Source organism: Equus przewalskii, chromosome 25 (genome assembly GCF_037783145.1).
Source record: "Equus przewalskii isolate Varuska chromosome 25, EquPr2, whole genome shotgun sequence".
NCBI lineage: Eukaryota > Metazoa > Chordata > Mammalia > Perissodactyla > Equidae > Equus > Equus przewalskii.
Window position 1 is genome coordinate 31755238 of NC_091855.1, and position 22995 is coordinate 31778232.

A 22995-nucleotide genomic window follows, 5' to 3' on the forward strand; every position below is an offset into this window, starting at 1 on the left:
TCTGTTTTCCATGCCTTCGTTTTCACTTTTCTTTTGTTATGCTTTAGGCATGTATATCTTTTAAATAAAAAGCTAGATTGTGTTTTAATCCAATCTGAGTTTGCCTTTTATTGGAAAGTTTAAACCATTCACATTTATTATAATTATTGATGTAATTAGATTAGTTTCTGTCATCTTTTTTGGTTTGTATTTGCCTGCTTTTGATCTTTCTCCTCTTTTCCCTTTTTTAAGATTCATTAATTACTATTGCTACTGTTGCTCTACATTTTTTTTGCTAGTTTAAATTTAAACACTCCATTTCTGTTCTTTAGTGGTTACCCCTGAAATTTTACCATGCAGATTTAATTAAATATTCCGAAAGTTAATATTGTGACCCCATTCCCAAAGGGAAAATGGACTTTAGAATACCTTAGCTCCAGTCTTTACCCTCCTGACATATGTTGTTTCATTTTGGCCCTTTTAAAAATGCATAATTTGGGTACCACTGTTATTATTTTACCATATAAAATGGTACTGTTTATTCAGATTTACCAACATGTTTATTATTTTTTATTCTCACATCTCTTGAATGTTATTTGGGGATCATCATTTTCTAATATTTTGAAGTAGTTTTGAAGTATGTTCGTTGGAAGTTTCTTTAGAATAGGTATGTTGGTGGTAAATTTCCCAAAAGTCTGTTTACCTGTAAGCCTTTTTATTTCTCCTTGTTATTGTGCAGTAGTTTTGCTGGATACCCAGGTCTAGGTTAACAACAGTTATTTGCATTGTATTATTCCATTGTCTTCTGGCTTCCATTGTTGTTGAGTCGACTTCTATCATTCTAATTATCTGTCGTTCCTTTGTAGGTGATCTGTCCTTTCTCTGGCTGCTTTCAAGATCTTCTCTTTGTCTTTGATGTTCTGCAGTTTCACTACGATGTATCTAGGCGTGGATTTCCTTTTATTTTTCCTATTTGGTATATGTTGCATAAAAATATATATACTTAAAATATTTTACATTATGAAATATATGCTCACCTTAGAAAATTTGGAAAAATAAAATTGTAATATCTGGTGATAGATTAGAAAATAACCCAATAGTATATAGAAAAATTTAAAATAAAGAGTAACATTCCCTGCTCATTCTTCTTCACGCTTTTTTTCCCCAGAGGCCACCACTTTTAAATGCTTCCATTTATGACTTTCTTTAATTTTCTCCATGTCTGTAATAATGTGCTTATACCACTGTTTAATTCACCAAGTATAGATGGTATCTTTTGATTTTTGCTACAAAATGTCAGAATCTCCCACGTTTCCCTGCCTCCAAGCCTATATAGTAAAATCACTATTTTTAGTTCATTTATTAGTTAATTTTGTAATTTTAAGTAGTACACTAAATATCTGTTTCTTGTCTGATTAACTATATTTCAATGTATTTTAACTCTTCAATTTCAATGTATTTTGACTTCCAAAAGATAAAAGATGTTGATGTCCTTTAATTCTTGTATATCTTTTCTCACTCTCACCTTCTACACTTTGTCATCTCTACTTTTATATTGTCAAAGATGAGCAAATTTACCTTTTGTTCTGTTTTCCTAGTTAAAACTACCATGCTTTGGAGGTTGACTCTAAAAGTTGAGAACCAATAAGCAGTGTTTACATTATTAAGACTATATGAATATTATAGGGCCAAATTTACGTTTTCTACAGTTCTTTGTTTAGGAGTTCCCTAGAGTTTATTTTTTCTGCTCTCATATAGTTTTTTGTTTTTCTTGTGTTCTTATTTCTTTTTTTCCCTCTTCTTGCATTGCCTAACTGTGTTATAGCCTAAAAGTCTATCATTTTGTAGTATTAAATCTTTGGGTTCCCATTTGTTCTTAGGTACCTTCCTCCTAGAGCCTCTGCCCTCTTTTGCTTTCTCACTGGTTACTCTCTAGGTCTGCTTCAAGGCTGTCCTCACAGGACTGCTCCTCCCCTGACTTTGCTCTGCATTTCCTGGATCCCACTTTGTCTTCTCAGTATAGTCCTCCATTTTGTCACCTCATCATGAAGAAACTAAGTATGGGAGGTAAATTTTCTGAGTGCTTAGAAGTCTAAAGGTATCCTGGTACTCAGTTGATACTTTGGCTAGGTACAGAATTCTGAGTTGAAATCATTTTCCTCAAAACTTTGAAGGCATGGCTTCATTATCTTGAGGCTTTTATTGTTTATGCTGAGAAGTTGGTTACCTGTGTGATACTTATTCCATTATAGAATACCTGGGCTTTTTTCACTAGAAATTTTTAGTGTTCACTAGAAATTTTCTCTGTGTTCTTGATGTCTGAAATTTACTGTGATAAGTCTGGGTGCTAGTTAGTCGCTTTTGGGCTGGATATCTTTTGCACCCTTTTAATTTTGAAAGTCCATGCTTTCAGTTTGGGAAATTCTCTTACATTGTTTTTTGAAAAAATTGTTCTCTGTTGTCATAGGTCTCCTCTTTTGGAAATTCTGTTAGTTGGATGGTAAACTTCCTGCTTTCATTTTCTATCTCTTATCTCTGCTCTCCTCATTTTTGACTTAATCTTGTTGTCCTGCTCTGGAATATTTTCTTGACTTTATCCTTAGTCGTCTTCTATTTTCTTTTTAAGCAAGCGTATTTTTAAATTTCCACAAGTTCTTTCTTGTTCTGTTTTAGTTAGCATCTTGTTTTGTGGACATGATATCATTTCAAATTTGAAAAACATAATTAGAGGATTCTTTTTTTTTTGAAAGATTCTCTTTTGTCCCCTAATTGATGGTTTCCTTCAGAGTTAGTTTTTGTTTGCTTTTTTGGTCCTGTTATTCGCAGACTCTTTTCAACAACATCTGCAGACACGTGGTTCCTAGTTTAAGAAGACGGTACAAAGGCTTACCTAGAGTTGTGTGGGCTAATCTTTATTGTGGGCAAGTTTTGTTTTAAATAAAGCAGACAAGTAGCTGCAGTTGGCCTTGAAATTGTGGAGTAATTTCCCTAGGGGGTGCTTATACTCCCACTAGCTGTCTAGATTATCCCCAGATAATTTGCTGTTTCTGTAGAAAAGAACGCTTCTTTAAAATTTTTAAAATTTTATCTTTTAAATGTCTGTCTGGCTATATCATTCGCAAACCTTGTTTTCTGTTTCACATCCTCTGTAGTCTTCTTTGCTCATGGCTCCAACTTCTCACAGTTGAATGCCCCTTTGTTCATTTCATCCAGATTAAATATCATCTTTGCACTGTCAGCTCCCAAATTTATATCTCCAGCTTGGACCTTGCCACCTGAATTTCTAGTTCCTATCTAACTGCTTACTCTACATTTCTTTCTGGATATATAATAAATCATTTTAAACTTGCCTAGAGCCTAACGACAAACGATCTTCCCCTCCAATCTGTTTTTGCTCTAGTCTTCCTCACTTTAGTTAATGGCAGTTTTACCTTTTTAGTTGCTCAGGCCAAGAGCCTAGTGCTATGGCTGTTCTTCCTTTCCTCTCTCCTTTTACCTTCCTCCCTCCTTTAACTTTAGCAAATGCTGTCAGCTTCTGCCTTCAGAATATACTAAAATCACCCACCCCTCATCACATCTGCCTCTACCATCCTAGTGTGAGCCATCATCCATGCCTTGCTTTGATTATTGGAATAGTGTCCTTACTGGTCTGTCTGCTTTCAAACTTGTCCTCCTACAGTCTCTATTGCACACAGCAGCAGAGTGATCCTCTTAAACTGTAAATTAGATCATGCCACTCCCCTGCGCAGAACCCTCTGGTGGCTCCCCATTATGCTCCAAGTCAGAGTCAGAGTCCTACCTGATCTCATCACCTACCACCCTCTCCCTCCCTCCACTTTGTTCTCCTTGCTGTTACCCTGACATACTTGGTGTGTTTTTCTATTTCAGAGCACACTGAGATGCTTTCCCTCTCCCTGGAACGTTTTCTTTCAGGTGTTGACATACCTTGCCCCAAAGGCATTTCTGTGAGGCCATCCTCAGTGTCCTACCCCCGTGGTCCCTAACCCACTTTTTTAAAGCTTTATTTTTCTCCGTAGCACTTACTACCATCTAATATATATATTTTATGTTTTCATAGTTTAGATATTTTTATCCAGACTCAGGGCTTTAAATATCAACATAAAATATGTTATATTTTAGCATGTTTTGTTTTTCTGTGCATTTGGTTTCAAAGTTTATCTCCTTCCCCTCTCCACCAGAATGTAAGCTCTGACCAGGGGGTTGTGTGTGTGTGCGTGCGTGTGTGTGTGGTGTTCATTGCTGTTAGTGAGTGCTCAGAACCATGCCTGGCATATCGTAGGAGCTCAGTAAATATTTGTTGCCTTAATGAGTGTGTTGCCTCCTGCCTTGCATCTCACTTGCACTTTTCCCAGGGTCTCTTTTGTGGCTTTTTTGCTCTCCTTCACAGCCAGTACTTGTCCATATATTTTCTGTTTCCCAGAGGTGGTTGAAATCTAATCTGCTCTGATCCCTTCCCTAACCCCCATCTCTAAATCAGAGATCTCCATATTTCTGTATTTCTGACCATACAATTTTTTGTATTCTGTAGTCATTTTCAATGTGACACTTCAGTATATATATTTTATTTACATATACACACACAGACTATTATTGATATGTATGTTAGAACATGTAAAAATAGAACTCTAAGGAGGATGGAGATAGAAATATTTCTAATGTAATAGAACTTCTGATGTTCCTACACCTCAGTGGATAATCTTAGAAACCCAATTTGGAGTCCACTGCTGTGTGTTGTTAGGAATTTGTACCCTTTTTAAGCTCTTCATTTTTATAGCCTCTCCAGAAAGAGAGGCTATATAAATGGATATATTCAATATATTATGTTGGACTGGAAGCACTGTGAAAGAATCTTAGTAAAAAGGGATTTTCAGAGAAAACAAGGGAAATCCCTGCTTCATCCTGCCCACTGCCTTCTTCAGAGGTAAGCACAGCACTTACAGCAGTTAGGTCTATGTCTGTGGTCTTCGTGGTGTTTTTGTCCTGTGTTATGTACGTGTGCATTCTTTCTGTATAAAGTAGAATTCTGTGTATATTTATATGCACAAGCATATATGTATATATAAAATAGGGATTAGACTGCATGGATTTCTCTGTGACATGTTTTGTTCCACTTAATGTATCACGGAGAAAAGTATAATAATATAGTGATTATGATTATGGACTTGGAGCCAGACTACTTAGGTGTTAATCCAGGCCCTGCCACTTACTAGCTGACTTTAACCTTTCTGTGCTCTAGTTTCCTTAAAATATATAAACTTCCTCTGCTGATGGATATTTACATTGGAATCTATGGAAAGATATTTGCTTATTTTGCATTCTAAAGTTGGGGTGGGTATGATGGATGATAACAGGAAGCCTCAAACGGGCTCTTTTTAGGCACCTTGTTTCTTTGAGATTCATCCTGTTAAGACTACCGTCCTGCTTTTCTCATTGCAGTTGTGTTTGCTGCTCTTGAGTGACCCTGCTGGTTTGCAGGTGGCACTTGGCTGAGGATGTGCTGCTCTTCCTAATGTTTACTAGAGAGGTCTTCTATCAGCTAGTGCTCTTAAAAAATTCTGTGTGAGGGGCTGATGCTGTGGCCGAGTCGTTAAGTTTCCGCACTCCACTTCAGCGGCCCAAAGTTTCGCCAGTTTAGGTCCTGGGCGCAGACATGGCACTGCTCATCAGACCATGCTGAGGTGGCGTCCCACATGGCACAACCAGAAGGACCCACAACTAAAATATACAACTATGTACTGGGGGGGGTCTTTGGGGTGAAGCAGCAGGAGGAAAAAAAAGGAAGATTAGCAACAGTTGTTAGTGCAGGTGCCAATCTTTGAAAAAAAAAAAAAAGATTCTGTGTGAATCCAAAGCCTTGTAAGGTTTGAAAATTATATTCTATCTAAAGATTTTGAAGACTTAGATTAATTTACGGATACAGTGGAGAAATAAGAATAAAGAATAAAGATTCTTATTATGTAAATTTTAGCGCTTTTTCTTTATTCTGTTATGGTGAACTACCACTGTTTAACTGGGAAATGAAAGGCTACGGTTCTTTATAAGAACTCTTCTTTTGGAGAGCCTGGGGGAGCTATGTCTACCATCTTGCATGCTTATATTTTGCACAGCTTATTTGTTATTTGGCAAGTAAACCAAAGTAAAAATGACCTTTTTCAAACTAAACCGTGGGAAGACATTCCATGTTCACAGATTGGAAGACTTTAGTATTGTTAAGATGGCAGTACTCCCCAAATTGATCTGTGAATTGATCTCAGTCTCTGTTAAATCCCTGCTGGCTTTTTTGCAGAAATTGGTGAACTGATCCTAAAATTCATTTGGAAATGAAAAGGACCTAGAAAAGCCAAAACTATTGAAAAATAATAGAGTTAGAGGACTTACATTTCCCTATTTCAAAACTTCCTACAGAGCTACAGTAATCAAGACTAGCACTGGCATAAGGGTCTACACATAGACCAATGGAATCAAATTGAGAGTCCAGAAGTGAACCCTTACATTTATGGCCAGTTGATTTTCTACAAGGGTATCAAGGTAATTCATCAGGGAAAGAATAGTCTTTTCAATAAATGCTGCTGGACTGCTGGATATCCACATGCAAAAGAATGAAGTTGGACCCTTACCTTATACTGTATATAGAAATTAACTCAAAATGAATCAAAAACCTAAATGTAAGAGGTAAAATTATAAAACTCTTAGGAGAAAAATTAGACATCTAAATGAGCTTGGATTAGGCAATGGTTTCTTAGATAGTGGCACCAAAAGCACAAGCCACCAAAGAAAAAATAGGTAAATTGGATTTCATCAAAGTTAAAAACTTTGTGTTTCAAAGGATACTATCAAGAAAATGGAAAAACCCACAGAATGGGAGAAAAATCACATAGCTAATAATGGTCTAGTATCAAATGAAGGCCACATCCTCATTTCCCCTATCTTTAAATTCCTACCATATCCATATCATATCAGTGCAGTTGAATTCCATTATTACCACATTAATTTTTAAAGAGATTTGTCTGTGGTCATTGGTCCAGGTACCTTCCCTGTCCTCTCCCTATGAAAGAAATGCCAAATACTCTCATACTATTTTCAAGGGGAAGTGAAATTCAAAATACTACATAAAACAATCTGAAGCTTGAAAATTATGGCTTAATAGATGAAGGGGCAGAAATACATTAAATTCACATATTCAGGTATAAAATACTTAATGTTGTTATATTGCTTAATTTATCCTTCAGATCTTCAGTACTCCTTGCCATATGAGGTAAATAATAGAAAATTCTTTGTGTGTCACATGTCTGCTTTCAGCCAATCAGAAGCCAGAATTTCTTTGGTATGTAATAATAGGATCTATTGTTTGGGAACGAGCTGTGAGTAGAACTTAGAGGATATATGGGACTATGTATTAGGGCCTTTTAGTGGTGGCAAAGAGAACATTGGTCTGGTTTGTTTAGCATTTTCAAGTTTACTTTGAATTTTGACTCCAGAAATGTACAACCGTGTCTTTTCAATTATATATTTTAAAATGTTACTCACTGCTGATACTTCCTAAAGTAACGGCTTTAATCACTCCTTTTACTTTTGGTGAAGCAATTTAATGGGCTGTGAAGCAAGAATTACCAGATATTAAGAGGGAGAGAAAATTTAATGAAAATGTCTTCAAGGTTTCCATCACCATCTTTACCAATTTTATTCTCACCTGGGCCAATTGACTTAGGCTCTGTAACAAGTTCCTCTTGTTCACTGAATGAGCTAGACAATATTTCGCATCTTTTAAGGAAAATATCAACTGATATCAATGAAATTAAAGGAATGAAAGCAGCAATTTTGACAGTGGAAGCAAATCTTTTTGATCTAAATGTTAGAGTGTCACAGATTGAAGCAAAAATTTCATCTTTGGAGGTTAAAATGAATGAATATTCAACATCAGCATGTGAGTGCAACAGGCAGTTTGAAGATCTTCAAGAGGAAGTAGATTTTGAATCACAGTCAAGGATTACTGATGTAAAAATAATTGGCTTCCTTAGAAACATTGACAAAGGTAAATTCCGTGTATGTGATATCTTCTGTGTACTCCCCCATGGATCTGTATCTTTTCGTGTAACTTGACTGTAGTTCTCTTATGGAAGCAGTGTGTCACAAAGAACTGGAATTTTTCATGGACTTTTAATGACAGAATCAGAGTTTACAGGATCTAGCTTAGAAGCCCAGAACTTCCCAGAATGTCATCCTTTTTAGTGTGTCTCTCTAAATGTTTTGAAAAGATAGATGAGCATAGAGAGATGAAGCAAAATTTGAAATGTGAGAGAATGGTCCTGTTGCTTGTATCTGTCTCATGAAATTATTTTAAAATGTATAATTCTTTTGTTGTTCATGGTTTATGTTAAGGAGACCTGTTGTAGTATTTGAATTGAAAGAGCATTCTTCCTGTAACCTAGTATGTGTCAGTTTCCCAAGCTGTCCTACAGGGATACAACTTGACCAAATAAAATTTTGACCAAAAGCTAATAAAATTTTGAATTAAATATAGCTTTTAAAATTTAAAAACCCATTTAAATGACTCATGGTAGTTAGCAAGCGATTGCTAACTTAGATGTTTGCACTGAGTGAGCAAAGGCTGTCCTTGTGAAACCACTGGTAATAGATATACTAAAAATTAGCATCCAAGCATCTTATTAATATTTCAGTATTGGAACTCTATCAGTCACATCTTTTTGTATACTGTCCTCTAACACTTTTGTTTTAAATCAGCAGGTGAGTACCTAGTATCTGCTAAGTACTAAGTGGAGAGATTCAAAGAAGTGTGACATCCTCCCATCCCTCGAGGAGCTTAGCATCAAATTGAAGATAGAGAAAATCAATTCTGTGTCCTTGGTTTGCTTTGTTTTGCAGTGTAACTATGAGGAAATTACGAACCTGTTTAAGAGATAATAAATACTCCAGCTGAGCATTTTTTCTTACAGGAGATTCAAATGATTATTTTCATGCTTTGCTGATGTAGGACCTGGACTGCAAAGCTCTGAATGTCGTACTTACTTGTTGTTCTCTTTGTATCCATCCAAAACCAGTTTGTCTCTTGGGACGTCTGTGACCAGATAATTCGGTTTTGTTTTGCATTTCTGAGGTAGGGGAGTGAGTGGTAGCGGTGAGAGCCCAGGTGATGGAGGGAGATGCTTTTCATGTTGTTCTTGTAGTTAGTTGTTCTTTGCCTCTCCCATGGCACCAGCTCTGGGTCCATGCAGCACCTCCACCTGCCTTTGCCACCCTTTACCTTTATCCCAAGGCTTACTTCTAGTCCAAAAAATAGGGGTTTCAGATAGAGGGAAAACCAGGAATGTCCTACATTGGCATTTTTGGTTTAACCCTAAGTATAGGTTTTTGTCTCACATACCTTTGGTCTGTAAATATTATTAAATTGTATTGTTGAATCTTTAAATTACTTTTAAGACTTTAAGAACCCAGAAAGACTATTTTGGGCTTAATTTCTGGGAAACATGGAAGCTGATATTGTTTGTTTTTTAAGCTTAGTGAAGTGTTAAAATTTATATTCTAGGAACTCAGCAGAGGCAATTGTTATCCCGACTGCAGATTGACCCAGTAGTGGCAGAAACTCTGCAGATCAGTCAAGGTTGGTAATAATGTTAAATTTTCATTGTAATCTAGCATTTTTTAGTTGCTATTTCCATTCCTTACACCTCATTTAACGTATCTTAGATCTCGAAGATCCTGCCCTAACATGCCATATTTAGATCTTTGGAAATATTCTAGGGCCAGGAGACAAGGTCTGCATTTTTTTCGTGTTATATGGTGTTTGTATTTTTTGCCTCATTCAAAAACTTTCTTCCTTTGATGCCATTTCACCCAGGTCCCTGCTCACTCCCCAGCTCCAGGGATGATTTGAGTCCCTACCCTGCTCTCTTCTCTACTCAACTTTTGCCATTGCCCTGAGCTGCTTGAGTGTCCTCTGGCCTGTTCAACCTTATCCTCACTTTCACTTCACTTTAGAATCTCATGATCAGGGCCACACCTAGAACTTGTCATTCTTAGAGGCCACTGTAACTTGTTTAACCTGTCTCCACCACCCCCAGCACACAGAGACACACATACCAGGGGCTACTTCAGGTCTGGGGCTACTGCCTTATTTATCTCTGTGTTCTCAGTGCCCAGCCCTGCCAGATGCATGTTAATACCTATAAATATCTGCTGAATAAATGAAGGGAATTATTGGATACCTGCAATCTTAAATTCAGAAATCTTATTTTCTCCTGCTTCCTTCTATTTCCCCTAAACCTGCCTGTTGTTGGAAGCTCTGGTCCCTTGACCCTCCCTGTCAGCTCCTAACTGAATTTTCTTCCCCCTTGGTCAGATCTCCGTAGTCGGCAGCTGTATTCCTTGACCCTTCCCCAGCCTTCTGTCTCATACCGATGTGCTTGTCTGCTCTAAGGGGTACCTTCCACCCAGATGCCAGATCGTACCCAGTTGATGACCATTCTAGTATCATCACGCTCCTGTCGCTTCAGTCTCTGTCTCTCCTCTGGCTTCTCCCTTCTGCCTATAGGAGTTTTTAGATGTTCTCCCCCCGTGATTTTGCCCTCTCATCTCTCAACGTTCCATTTTGCTTTCTACATAGAGGATTTTCTTTCCAAATGTTGGACAGCTACGGTCTGTGTGTGTTGTATCCACTTCATCAGCTCTTATGCATTCTTTTTGTTTCCTTTAGTTTTTATTTATTTATTTTTTTAAAGATTTTATTTTTTCCTTTTTCTCCCCAAAGCCCCCCGGTACATAGTTGTGTATTCTTCGTTGTGGGTTCTTCTAGTTGTGGCATGTGGGACGCTGCCTCAGCGTGGTTTGATGAGCAGTGCCATGTCCGCGCCCAGGATTCGAACTAAGGAAACACTGGGCCGCCTGCAGCGGAGCGCGCAAACTTAACCACTCGGCCACGGGGCCAGCCCCCCTTTAGTTTTTATTTTTATCCACAGTGCACATACAGTGTGAAGCATCAAGTCATTCTGAATGACTACATCCTTTGCTTACATCCTATCATATTTTTTATTTCTGAGAGCCCTTTTGTTTCTGCATATTTCTTATGTATTTTCTTAACAGACTGATTTTGTTTCACGTATGCAAATACTTTCTTTTATTTCTCTGAGGATAGTAAAGGTAGTTTTGGACATTTTCTTCCCGTCCCTCCCTGGTCTTGTTTTCTCCTAATTGTTTGTTTGTTTTGATTGCTGTCTTTTGTGACAGGTTTTCCTTAGATGTTTCGGGATCCTTGGTTGTCTTATATTTAAGAGAGAGGCATTTAAAGAGTTGCTTGGTGTTCTGGGTTCATTAATTGGGAGGTGGGATGGGGGGGCTTTTGACTTCACATTTGAATGTAGATCCTACAGTGGAGAGTGATTTGTCTTGCCTGTCTAGTTTGGGGGTACTCTGATGTCACTGTCTCTAGGCCTTTCCTCTTAGGCTGGGCAGCTTCTTCAAAGGATGATGTTTCGGGTAATGGATTGGCTGCCAGGGTTCTGGAAGCTAAGTGGGAAAGGGGGCTGGAGGAGGCACCTCAACATTAATTACTACATAATGTTTACTTTAACAAACCCTCATCTCCGCTGTTTTCAGAATGGTACTTCTTTGAGCATGGTTAGCATCGTTTGGTCCAGAGACCCCTCTGTTTTTACCTTTTCAAGAATCTAAAGCTCTACTTTTCTCCAAGGGAGAAAATGGTCAAAGGTTATCAGGAAATCTAACTGCTCTTTGAAATTTTAGTAGTATTAAAAAAACATTTTAGTATCATACACTTAGTTTATTTTGTTGTAGCACCTTCCCATCAGAGACCATGATGCTTCATTCATAGGCCTCTCCAACACTGATCATCGGGAAAGCACATCTCCAGTTATTCCAGATATCTTCACTGTAGAGGTAGGGATAGGTGTGGTAAGGATCAGAGACGAAGAAGAGAGATAGAGTTGAGAAAGAACTAACTGCTTCTGAAGTGGACACTTGAACAACCTGTTTTGCCCTGTCTTCTCCCTCAGCCGTTTCCAAGGTCCCCTCTGCTGCCAGTTTCGCAGCCTTTGGAGAATCTTGGCATTCACATTGAATTGCTTCATTATTGGCTTAAGACTCAGTTTTGAAGATCTGCTAAGTTAGTTTTCCACTTTCAAAATGTCGTCTCTCCTTTTACAATTATTTTCTTTGCGAGTTTATTTATTTATCATTAATTCTTTATTGACATTTTAGTGAGGTTCCAGGAGGAAACAGAATGTGTGGGTTCAGCCTGTGGTTTTTACCCAGAAGATGTCTAACTCTCCCATCAGTCTGCTTCTACTTGACTCAGGCTGCCAAAGCGTTAATCTTGCAAAGGTGACCAGTGACTTGTGTGGGCTGTGCATGCTTTTCTACCCTCTGTGGTATGTGACACTTGCATTCCTGTGTTTTCTTCAGTCTTTGATCCTTTGGCTTCCAGGACTTCACTTTCTATTCTTCTACTAATTCCTTTTCATTCTCCTTTATAAACTCCTCTCCTCCATTACTACCCTTTAAAATGTTAACTTCACCCCATGTCCTGCCCTCTCAGCATTGTTTTCATCTCTTCTATATTTTCCCAAGCTGCAAACTAGTAGAACTGCTTTGCCTCACAGAGTGCAGGGTGATGAGGAGTGTCGCGTCGGCCCCTGGACTCAGTTCTGGGCTTTCCCTGTGGGAGCCGTGAGAGCTTAGTGAATCATTGAAGAACTTTGTTTTGCAAATTGGTCGTCTGTAATGTGAGGGGAAATCTACTTCTTAGGCTCCCTATGAGGATTCGCTGAGAAGACAGCAGCACTGAATATGTGCAATTTATTAAACATTTATATTTTACCTTCAGTTTCGACTCTGCCTCTCTTTTTTCTCTCCCCCTCCTATTGATCCAATCTGAATTTTCAGCTTCTTCATAATCATCTAAGAACCCAACAAAAAACTTCAAACTAAATAAATCAAAAATTAAATTTGTCTTTGCCCCCTTTTAAATCTGCTTCATCCTGTTCTCTATTTCCTGAGTCAAGTTTCTCCTCCTGCTGTCACTCCTATATCACCATCTCCACGGCTCTTGAAGGGGAAGGCAGATGTGCTTCTTTCCTGGGATGGTATTTGAAAATGCAACTGCTCTGAAGTGCTAGTGCTGATGGGATTGTGGAGTGTGTCTTCTCTCTCTCTCACATGGGTCAGAATAGGACAGAGGGTTAGAATCTTGTCATTCAGCTTCACCGTTTCTCCTGGGCAGCCGTCTCTCAACAGATCTAGAACTCCAGTCCAATCTTCACACTCTCTGTTTTTCTAAAAACCAATTTGATCATGTCACTCCCTTCGTATAAACCTCTCTTGGTTACTTACTACTTCTATACCAGAATCCAGACTCACTGACACATACAAGATCCTTTATGCCTCAGCCTTCCTTACTACTTACCTACTCAGCCCACCCCACACACCTCTCCAGCCATGCCACATTCCTCACCAGGTCTCAGATTCCTCGTGCCTCACAAAAGCCTTGCCTTTGTCCGGGCAGTTTCCTCTGCATGAAATGCTCTGTTTATTTTCCACCTCTCTCTCCCCTTCCTGGTTTATTCCTGCTCGTTCCTTTAATACCTGCTTCAAATGTTCATCCTCTGTAAGCTTGTCCTTGATTCCCCAGCTGGAGTAGTTGCTTTGTATTCTCCCAATACCTTATTCATATCCCCTTAGGATCACCTTTTGGGGCCTGCTGTGCTGAAATTGTGTATACATCTATTTTTCTGTTTTTTCTTCTTTGCATACTTACTATGGTCTCTCAGGTGTTCACTTTGCTCATTGAATGAACATGAATGAATATCCTGTGAGTTTTGGTCTCTGTTATTTGCCTGTTAACTTTAAGTGCAACTCATTAACTTTAGTCAGTTGATAGTATATTGATAGGTTAACCATCTCCATTCTGGGTGCCAGGTCTTGGTATATTTTATAAAGTAGTTGGGCTTAAAAAGCATATTGTAGGTGATGTGAGCTGTGATTGTTTTCATTGAAGGTCAGTGTTTTCCTTGCTGTAGTGTTTTAAATGCCCATTCGTCTTAAAATTCCCTTTCAAAGTTTTATCTACAACCAGGTAGAAATTATGCCAGTTGAATTCTTTTCATCAGGATCTGTTCTTCTCTGTAAGTGGTACTGTGCAAAATGAACAAAACAGATTTTAGAAAGATTTTTAAATTATCATAATTCTAGGAAGCATTAGAACTCTGTATTCTCCATGTTTTTAGAAAATATTGTACTTTAAGTTTATATTGTTAATATCCCATTAGATGCCTCACATAAGAACCCTTCTATACTGTAGGCAGGGAGTGTTCATTAGCTTCTCTTGGTATGTGTCGTGTGAGGAAAGGAATACTTCTTTGAAAAGATGTTTGGCACAGAATGGCACCCCATTCCTGAGTAGAACCATTGTGATTTTCCTTTGAAAATAATTATAGCTATATAAAGGATTGACATTCTTCTCACGTGTGTGATGTTGGGAATGCAAGGTATACAAAAGTAAACATTTGTGGCCAATTTTTTTGGCTCAGATTACTATGACATGGAATCCATGGTCCATGCAGACACAAGATCATTTATTCTGAAGAAGCCAAAGCTGTCTGAGGAGATAGTAGTGGCACCAAACCAGGAGTCGGGGATGAAGACTGCAGATACCCTTCGGGTACTTTCAGGACACCTTATGCAGACACGGTAGATGGTTTCTTTTTCTTGTGTAGCTAATTTGTGTTGATTAGATAGTACAGGTTAACCATTAGTTCCCAGCTTCCCTCCTCCCCTTCCTGTAGACTGCTTTTATTGATTCAGTTTTAGGCCATGTATAATAAGCCAAATTCAGTTTTCGGAATTTCTAGTTGATCTTTCTTGTTCAGAAATCCATTATCCTACAAATAAGTCAGTCTATGATTTAGCTCTATTAATAAGATTCTTTTCTTTACGCACATCCAGGAAATGAAAGTTTAAAAGTCAGGTGATCGAAATCAAGAAATCTCTCCAGAGAGAGAGAGCACATTGGGTCGGGGTGATTCTTCCCATAGAAAATGGACTCAATTGTCCTGTAAAGGAACAAACGTACAAATCATAAAACTAGTGTAAATATAGACCTCCTGGCTATTGTGTTCTGAGCACAGATGCTGATTTTTTAGTTTATTTCCATGTGACCTTACAAGGATCAACTGGACGTTGGGGGTCAGGGTTGAGGGGAGATTGTCCTTAGTGCAGCCTGGAGGGTCGCTGGTGATGCTGCTGCAGTGATTGGCTGTCGCCTCTGTGTTAACAGGAGTCCATTAATGCTGTACCTGGAAGTCCTACCAAGTCTTTTTTTACTGAAGAAATCGCAAAGCAAGTGAGGGAGTGATAGGTCTGCTGAAGAGCACTGTAGGAGGCTCAGCTTTTTATGTTCGTTTCCCTAATTCTATGGTATTTTCTATCTGTCTGGCAGAGATCTTGTACAACCAGATAAACCTGCAAGTCCCAAGTTTATAGTGACGCTGGATGGTGTCCCCAGCCCCCCAGGATACATGTCAGATCAAGAGGAGGACATGTGCTTTGAAGGAATGAAACCCGTAAACCAAACTGCAGCCTCAAACAAGGGACTCAGAGGTCTCCTCCACCCACAGCAGTTGCACTTGATGAGCAGGCAGCTTGATGACCCAAATGGTAGCTTTTCAAACGGTGTGTTGAGAGCGCAGATTTGCCCTTTTCAGGGTGCTGTCATTGTGAAGGGAATCTTTGACATGTGTCTCTACCTTGAGTGAATATTGGTTGGAGGCCTTGCTTATATTTATAATTCAGTAGTGGCCTTTTTTCTTTTTTCAGACAAAATGACTAGTTAAATGTGAGACTCTTTTTACTGTGTGTGTTTCATAGGTGGCCTGTTATTCCAGTGGTAAAATGGAATTCAGCCATGGAAGTCAAGGAATACCTCTTAATTAGGCTTGTTAAAGGATGAACCATCATTCTTGATGCCTTGTCTACCTTTTTGCCTTTAGAAACTATACTTGTTACTTTCCCCTTGTACCAGCAATACTCTCTCATAATTAACCTGACAGAAGGATGAATTTTGATTTTGATGCTGTTTCTACCTCAATGAAATTCTCTTGAAAGGAGTTTCTGACCTAATCTGTCAAAATACTTCTTGAAAGTTGAGAAAAGACCTTATGTTTAAGTTAATTTTGAAGCATTAAATATTTAGTAGACGTCAGAGGAATTCAGTTCACATAGTAGCCTGCTTTCAGGCAGAAGAGCCTTTCTCATCACTGCTGCTGCTTTCACTGGCTGCCAGTGGCAGGTGCAGCACCATGGCTCATTTTCATTCATGATAGAGAATGATACGCAGGCTCTCATCCCTTCTAAAGGTTTTAGAAACACCTTCATTGGCAGGGGAGACAATTAGTCAATCTTAAAAATGAAATAGTTTCAAATAAAAAACAGTAATAGGTTTTGAAATTTTTCCAAAGTAATCCTTGTCTTGACAGAAGTATGAAAATGTATTTTCAGTCACTAAAAATACATTAGCCTTTAGGGGGAGATGATGAGTGAGTGAAGAGAGATCACTGTTATCTTGAACTGAATGCTTTTTCTGCTGGTCAGTAATGTAGTGTCATGGTTTTGATTGTTGGAAGGAGTTGAAAATCTGAGCCTATCGAAAGGAGGAAAAATTTTAAAATGATAACAAAGGTGGTAAGAACTGTAGTAGTCAGGCAGGGCGAATTTCTTGCCCCTGTGTATTTTATCTAAAATAAGAGAAAATTCTGGTGTTTTTGTTACTTTGGTTTTCAGTTTGGTAGCTTAATTTTTGGAATATTAAGGTCTAATTTCATTAAATGTTATTATCCACATTGGGCTTCATTGGCATATATATCATAGCTGTGACATTCTAAACAATGTGTTAGTAAAAATTCTTGCCTGGGTCGCACAGGCTGTGACCATTATGGAGTGGTGATGAGTCCTTTACCATTGCTTTGATCTAAGTGTTTCTGCTGCTCAAGGATGGAGCTTTGTAGCACTTAGAACATAAGTGATGCCAGAGAGACTCCTGAATAACAGCCACAAAGAGGCTCTGCTCTCTCTTGTTCTGCCCTTCCAAGCAGGGAGTTTGAAACTTTGTAATTGCTTTTGGTGGCTTTTTGTCCAGTGTTTCAAGGATGCTACCAACATCAGCATCCATTTTAAGCCACCTCCACTGGCCATTATATGGCAACATAGATCTTACGGCTTGCAATAAAAAGTGAATTTGCCTCTTAAACAGGAGGAGGAGTTGTTGGGTGGTGTTGTCGTCGTTGTTTTTGGTGAGGAAGATTAGCCCTGAGCTAACATCTGTGCTCATCTTCCTCTATTTTGTATGTGGGACACCGCCACAGCATGGCTTGATGAGCAGTGCATAGGTCCCTGCCCAGGATCTGAACCTGTGAATCCTGGGCCACCAAAGCAGAGCGTGTGAACTTAACTGCTACACCACCAGGCTGGCCCGCAGGAAAAGTTTTAATAGCTTGTGAAGTACATGTTAGGTAAAACCAAAGTCATGACCTTGGTATATATGACTTAACAGTACCATCAGAAAGATAAAGTTTCCTTGTAAAGTATTTAACTTCTTTAATATTGCTTGTGAGTATCTAGCTACCTTACTCCATTTTCCAGCCAATCTGCCTCTGGGTATTCTCTTCTTTCATTTGGCCTGGGTTCTCGTGTATATACGTAGTCTAAAGTATGTTTTTTAAGAGGAGGGTAAGACACATTTTCTCTACAGGGATGACACAAAAACCATTTAAAATTGGAGAAAACTCCTCCTTCCAGCTCTGTCAGATTTTATTTGAGACTAAGGATACTTTTATGTCCTGGAGATAAATAATGACTCTTACTGTTTTTAAAGTAGCATAGAAAGTTTATATATCAGGCACAGTCATAATAGCTCTTTGATGATGCTCCTACCTGGGCTTCAGGACTGGATTGTTCTCCGTAAGGAGACTGAGACTGGGTCACTGGAACACTAAGTACTCAGATACTAGCTGCTTGCATTGTTAGGTTTTGACTGGCTGCCTATTTTGCCTTCTCATTTCCATTTTAATCATAAAACTCTAAGGAAGACATTATTTTCTCTTTGTATAGATGAGGAAACTGAAGTTCTGAGACGTTAGATAACACTTACCCAAAATGTCTAGCTCAGCTAGTAAGTTACAGAGCCCAATTGAAGGGCCTGACGTCGGGCAAGAGGACTAGAGGGATGTGGTTGGAGTGATAGTGCTTTCATAAACATAGACCGTGATATGTAACACCCAACATGCTAATTTTTATTGGCTAGGGTATCTTGGGCCAGAAGTTGGCAGCTCATTATGGCCTTCAGATGTAATTTTATTTGATTTATTCTGTGTTTCAAATTTGAATTAGTTGCCAGCATTTAAAATTTAGATGTCATATAAAAACGCTTTTGGCTGTCTGAGTCAGGAGAAAATCTAGCAACACAGGTTTCCCACATTATAGTAACTGACATTGTAACTGGACACGACCTAGTGAGTGGAGTGGCAGTGAGCCCTGGGGATGGGGCATGTGCTTGCTCTCCGGTTAGCTCTTCCTCACCTCTGTTTGTTTCTTCTGCACCGAGACTTTCTGCCATTGATCATCTTACACCCAGCCAAAGTCACTTTGTTGGGTGATCTGCTTGGCACTGTAGGTAATATTTGTGACCCATTTTTGGCAAAAGTCTTTTCCTCCCTTTGTAGACACTGATGCGAGTTTATCACCTGGACGTAGAAAACTGGGTATCCCTGAGTGAGTGGGAATGCTTTTGTGTTTGAACCACTCATAGTCTTGCCTGAAAATGAGAAGTAGTTCACATTCTTTATCACCTTGTATTTTCAGTTTCCATTTCATTTTATTGGCTCCCTTCTTGATATTCTTTCCTCCTTTTTATATTTAATTCAGCTCTGAAATAATTTTGAGAATTGGGTTTTTTTAATAGGAACTTTGGCTCTATTTGCAGCATCACTGTCCACTTTACTTTTCACAGTGAGAACTACAGTCTGCTTACTAGGAGTCTTATAGGATTCTGTTATCAATGTTAATCAGATTATTTGGACTCATTTTTGTATAACTGTAGACATAGAAGAAGATAAGATGTTAAGGCTGGGTTTTGAGGGAATTTATTAAAGGTGCCATGTACTGAATTGATTATAATTAATGAGATGCTTTTAATCCCTTTCTCTTTGTAGCTGAGATGAGTGAACTGAGTGTGGCACAGAAACCGGAAAAACTGTTGGAGCGCTGCAAGTACTGGCCTGCCTGTAAAAACGGGGACGAGTGTGCTTACCATCACCCTGTTTCACCTTGCAAGTGAGTAGCAACAAACAGATTGTGGTTGTCAGGTTAATTTCTATTTCTTATAGCTTGTTTTGTTTTTTCTTTACTATGGACAAGTTTGAGTTTTGTAACTAAATGCTGGGACCCTTCCATGGCCCTTCCCCAGAACAGCACATCGTGTATATGTGTGTGTGTTTGGGGATGGGGAGATGGGAGGGGGCTTCTTTGTGCCTTATACCTATGAGATATTGAAATTTCTGGGTTTCCTTGAGGATTCACTACATTTAAGGAGCTGGGTATATGATAACTGCCCCAGTTTGTATGTGTTGTGTTCATACATACACAGATTTTAAGGCATTGGGGAAACAACTAGTTACAGATAATGAGAAGACATTTTTGGACTTGGGTATAATTTTTCCTTATCAGCTGGCTGGTTCTATGGAAGGAGCTTTGAGAGATGGCTTTTAGAATTCTCACACATTATGTTTACTTTCTTGAGTTTACATCGTAGCATATTGCGAAATCCTTAATTACAGAGTGAGTGGTGTGATTCTTATCATTGCAAAAAACCCTTCTACCCTTTATAAGTGGCTTGGGCCCGAGTTGAAAATCTGTTATTACCCCAGGCTTTGGAATAGACAGTTTTGTCCTATTTTGATATTTGGCCTCATTTAAAAGTGGAGTTTCCTTTTTTCTTTTACTTCTGTGTTTCTCAAAACAAACAGTGATAGAGTATAAGGAACCTCTCTACAAAAAACTAATAATGCAGTGAGATTAAATGTGAATATTAAATGCTATTTTTGTTTTATAGAGCCTTTCCCAATTGTAAATTTGCTGAAAAATGTTTGTTTGTTCATCCAAATTGTAAATATGATGCAAAATGTACTAAACCAGATTGTCCCTTCACTCATATGAGTAGAAGAATTCCAGTTCTGCCTCCAAAACCAGGTTAGTGACTGTGCACTATTACATTTGGGTAAAAAATGGAGAATGACATTTTGTGACTATAAACTGAGTTAAAAAGAAGAAAAAAAGGAATAGTTTTAGAAATCATTGTGCCAGAATCTGTTAATCTAACCAGTTTTTTTAATCTAACCATGTTTTAAAGAGTGTGTCCATCCTGTAGGATTCGCAAATGTTTTATCTTGACTAATGACTATATAAACTTCCTTATTGTATTTTAATTTAAAAATGGTTCCTATAAAAACATCAGACTACATTAAAAATTATTTTGCCAAATAAATTTGATCAGTCTTTGTCCCTATTTTTGTCAGCAGTTACAACACCAGCATCACCTTCTAGTAGTCAGCTTTGCCGTTACTTCCCTGCTTGTAAGAAAATGGAATGTCCCTTCTATCATCCAAAAGTAAGAACTTTCATTTTCCCAAAATGAATTTAGTGATAAGTTCTCAGTTCTGAGACTTGGAAGATCACTTGCAAATTCAGTGTCTTCCCTTTTTTCTCCCAGTGTAACTTTTTTGTTAGTTAATTTATGCTCTTAAGACCTTCACATTATTCCTTGCTTGTCACTGAGCCCGTCTGGTCTCTTAGGCTGAGTGGTCTGAAACTATTTGATGTTAGTGTCCTAAGCTGTCAGGAGAGTGAAGCTCCTCTTTGCTAGTCAGTTTCCATTCTTCTCTGCCCCTAAGCATGTGGGTGGGTTTTTCCCCCACTTCTCATGCTGGAACTGAGATGATGAAATCCAGTAGTACTGCTTAATACCATCAAAACTTGTACTGATGGTTTTAACTGGGTACTAAAAATTAGTTGATGTATCTCCAGCTGTTACTTGCTCAGAGTGAATGATCTCCTTTCTGAAATAGCAGCCTGAAGACCATAGGAAAGGCCTTCACTTCCCGTGACTGCATTTGGGCACAGATGAGGGTGCTCAGTGAAGAATACGGGGGATGTTGGGCTGGATGTCCAGGGTGCTTGTTACGTTGAAAAGAAACTTGTATTATATGCTAAGGTGCCTTTTGAAATTTGCCTTGCTGTTATTCTTTTGGTAGGATGTTGTGTCTTAGTGGGGGTTCATTTTTCAAGGCTTCAGTAGTAGTCACATGAATGTTACGGTCTGTATCTCTTGCTCTGTTAGTATTAGGGTGAGCTGGTTACTGTCATCGCACATTGTGTTTTTTTTGTGTTAGCTTCGCAGATGCTGAAATTCTGTTCTCTCTCTTTAGCACTGTAGATTTAACACTCAGTGTACGAGACCTGACTGCACATTTTATCATCCCACCATTACTGTACCACCACGACATGCCTTGAAATGGATTCGACCTCAAACCAGGTAAAGATTAAAATTAGTTTTTCTAATGTCATTTCAAATACTTTTCTAATATGTAAGTTTCTTAAATTTATAGGCACATAGATGTGGGGGAAACTATCACTTTGATTCTTCTGTTTAATTATAGAAGGGTCCTTTGGAAACATAACTTACTACATAAACAAAGTTTTGTGTTTTTTTTCTGCTTTTTCTCCCCAAATCCCCCCAGTACGTAGTTGTATATTGTAGTTGTGGGTCCTTCTAGTTGTGGCATGTGGGATGCCGCCTCAGCATGGCCTGATGAGCGGTGCCATGTCCGTGCCCAGGATCTGAACCAGAGAAAGCCTGGGCTGCCGAAGCAGAGCGCGTGAGCTTAACTGCTCAGCCACGGGGTCGGTGCCCCAAGTTTTATCTAGCAATTGCTTATTTACGTAGGTTATCTCCAGATCAGATTTTTAACTTCTAAACATATGCTATGTGAACGTACACTAAGGTCTTCAAGAATTAGACTGCTTGCAAATCTCACGTCAGTTTTTTAGACATTAGTCATTGTAAAATATTGAAAGGTATTTTCGGAATATTTTAGTTCTGCCTATAAATTTAAATATGTATGTTATCTTTTATGTACCTTATATTTTTTAAAAGGATAATTCAATTATATGATATTTGTAATCTGTAGAACAAATATTTGTTGTCTGAAAATACTCAACTTCTTAGCTGAGGTATAGGGTTTATATGGATGGAAAGCTGTTGGTTAAAAATATTTTGGTTTTGTTTATTCAGTGAATGACACCTAGTCCTTCCTGGCAGAAGATCGTGGAGTTTGAAAGTTTCCATCTGCTGATGAAAGATATTTACAGAACTTGTCAAATCTTTGGAACTTGGAATATATTGCTTTCATAATATGAAGTTTATTGCCTATCTGAAGTGTTTAATTTTTCAAGTTTGTAAGTTTATTAAGTGGTTATAACATTGGGTGTTTTTTTGTTGTTTGTTGTTGACTATGGAAAAGACAGTTTCAGGAAAAGCTAAATTCTATTAAAACATTTGCGGCGTGTTTGTACACAGCTGTTTCAAGTATCAGCATTTACAATGTGGTGTATCATTGTCAGTACTGATAATCAATCCGTGTGGGGCCCCAGTGTTGCTGTGTGTATAGAGATGTAGTGAGGGGAGTGTCGTTATTCCGAATGTTGGATTGCTGCTTTCACTTTTCCCAAGGATTACATAATAATGTTCATGATCCACTGTGAAAACAGGAGTGGCCAAAAGTGCTGAGGCTGCTTAAAGTAGTTATTCAGTCCTACTTTTTAATTTTAAGGTAATTTAGTTTGAAAAGCATGGAACTACAGGCTTTTTGGGTTGAGTGGTGCTTTGGCAAAAGGTTCCCAAGTAGCTAATCCCTCGTC

General features: G+C 38.5%; 1 protein-coding gene across 9 annotated transcripts in view; it reads left to right on the forward strand.

Moving 5' to 3' along the window:
- ZC3H14 (zinc finger CCCH-type containing 14) overlaps positions 1-22495 on the forward strand; it is a 38244-nt gene extending 15749 nt beyond the window's left edge. The window contains exons 10-17 of one of the 9 annotated variants that reach the window (XM_070593566.1): positions 9545-9619; positions 14559-14718; positions 15467-15699; positions 19233-19353; positions 20132-20268; positions 20598-20686; positions 21504-21610; positions 22370-22495. In XM_070593566.1, coding sequence (XP_070449667.1) covers positions 9545-9619; positions 14559-14718; positions 15467-15699; positions 19233-19353; positions 20132-20268; positions 20598-20686; positions 21504-21610; positions 22370-22376 — 929 coding nt within the window. In that variant the 3' untranslated portion in view covers positions 22377-22495. Of the gene's footprint in view, positions 1-7350; positions 8033-9544; positions 9620-14558; positions 14719-15466; positions 15700-19232; positions 19354-20131; positions 20269-20594; positions 20687-21503; positions 21611-22369 lie in introns of those variants that run through there. The other 8 variants (XM_070593565.1, XM_070593567.1, XM_070593568.1 and 5 more) reach the window with 8 other exon arrangements.
- The last annotated feature ends 500 nt before the right edge of the window (positions 22496-22995 follow it).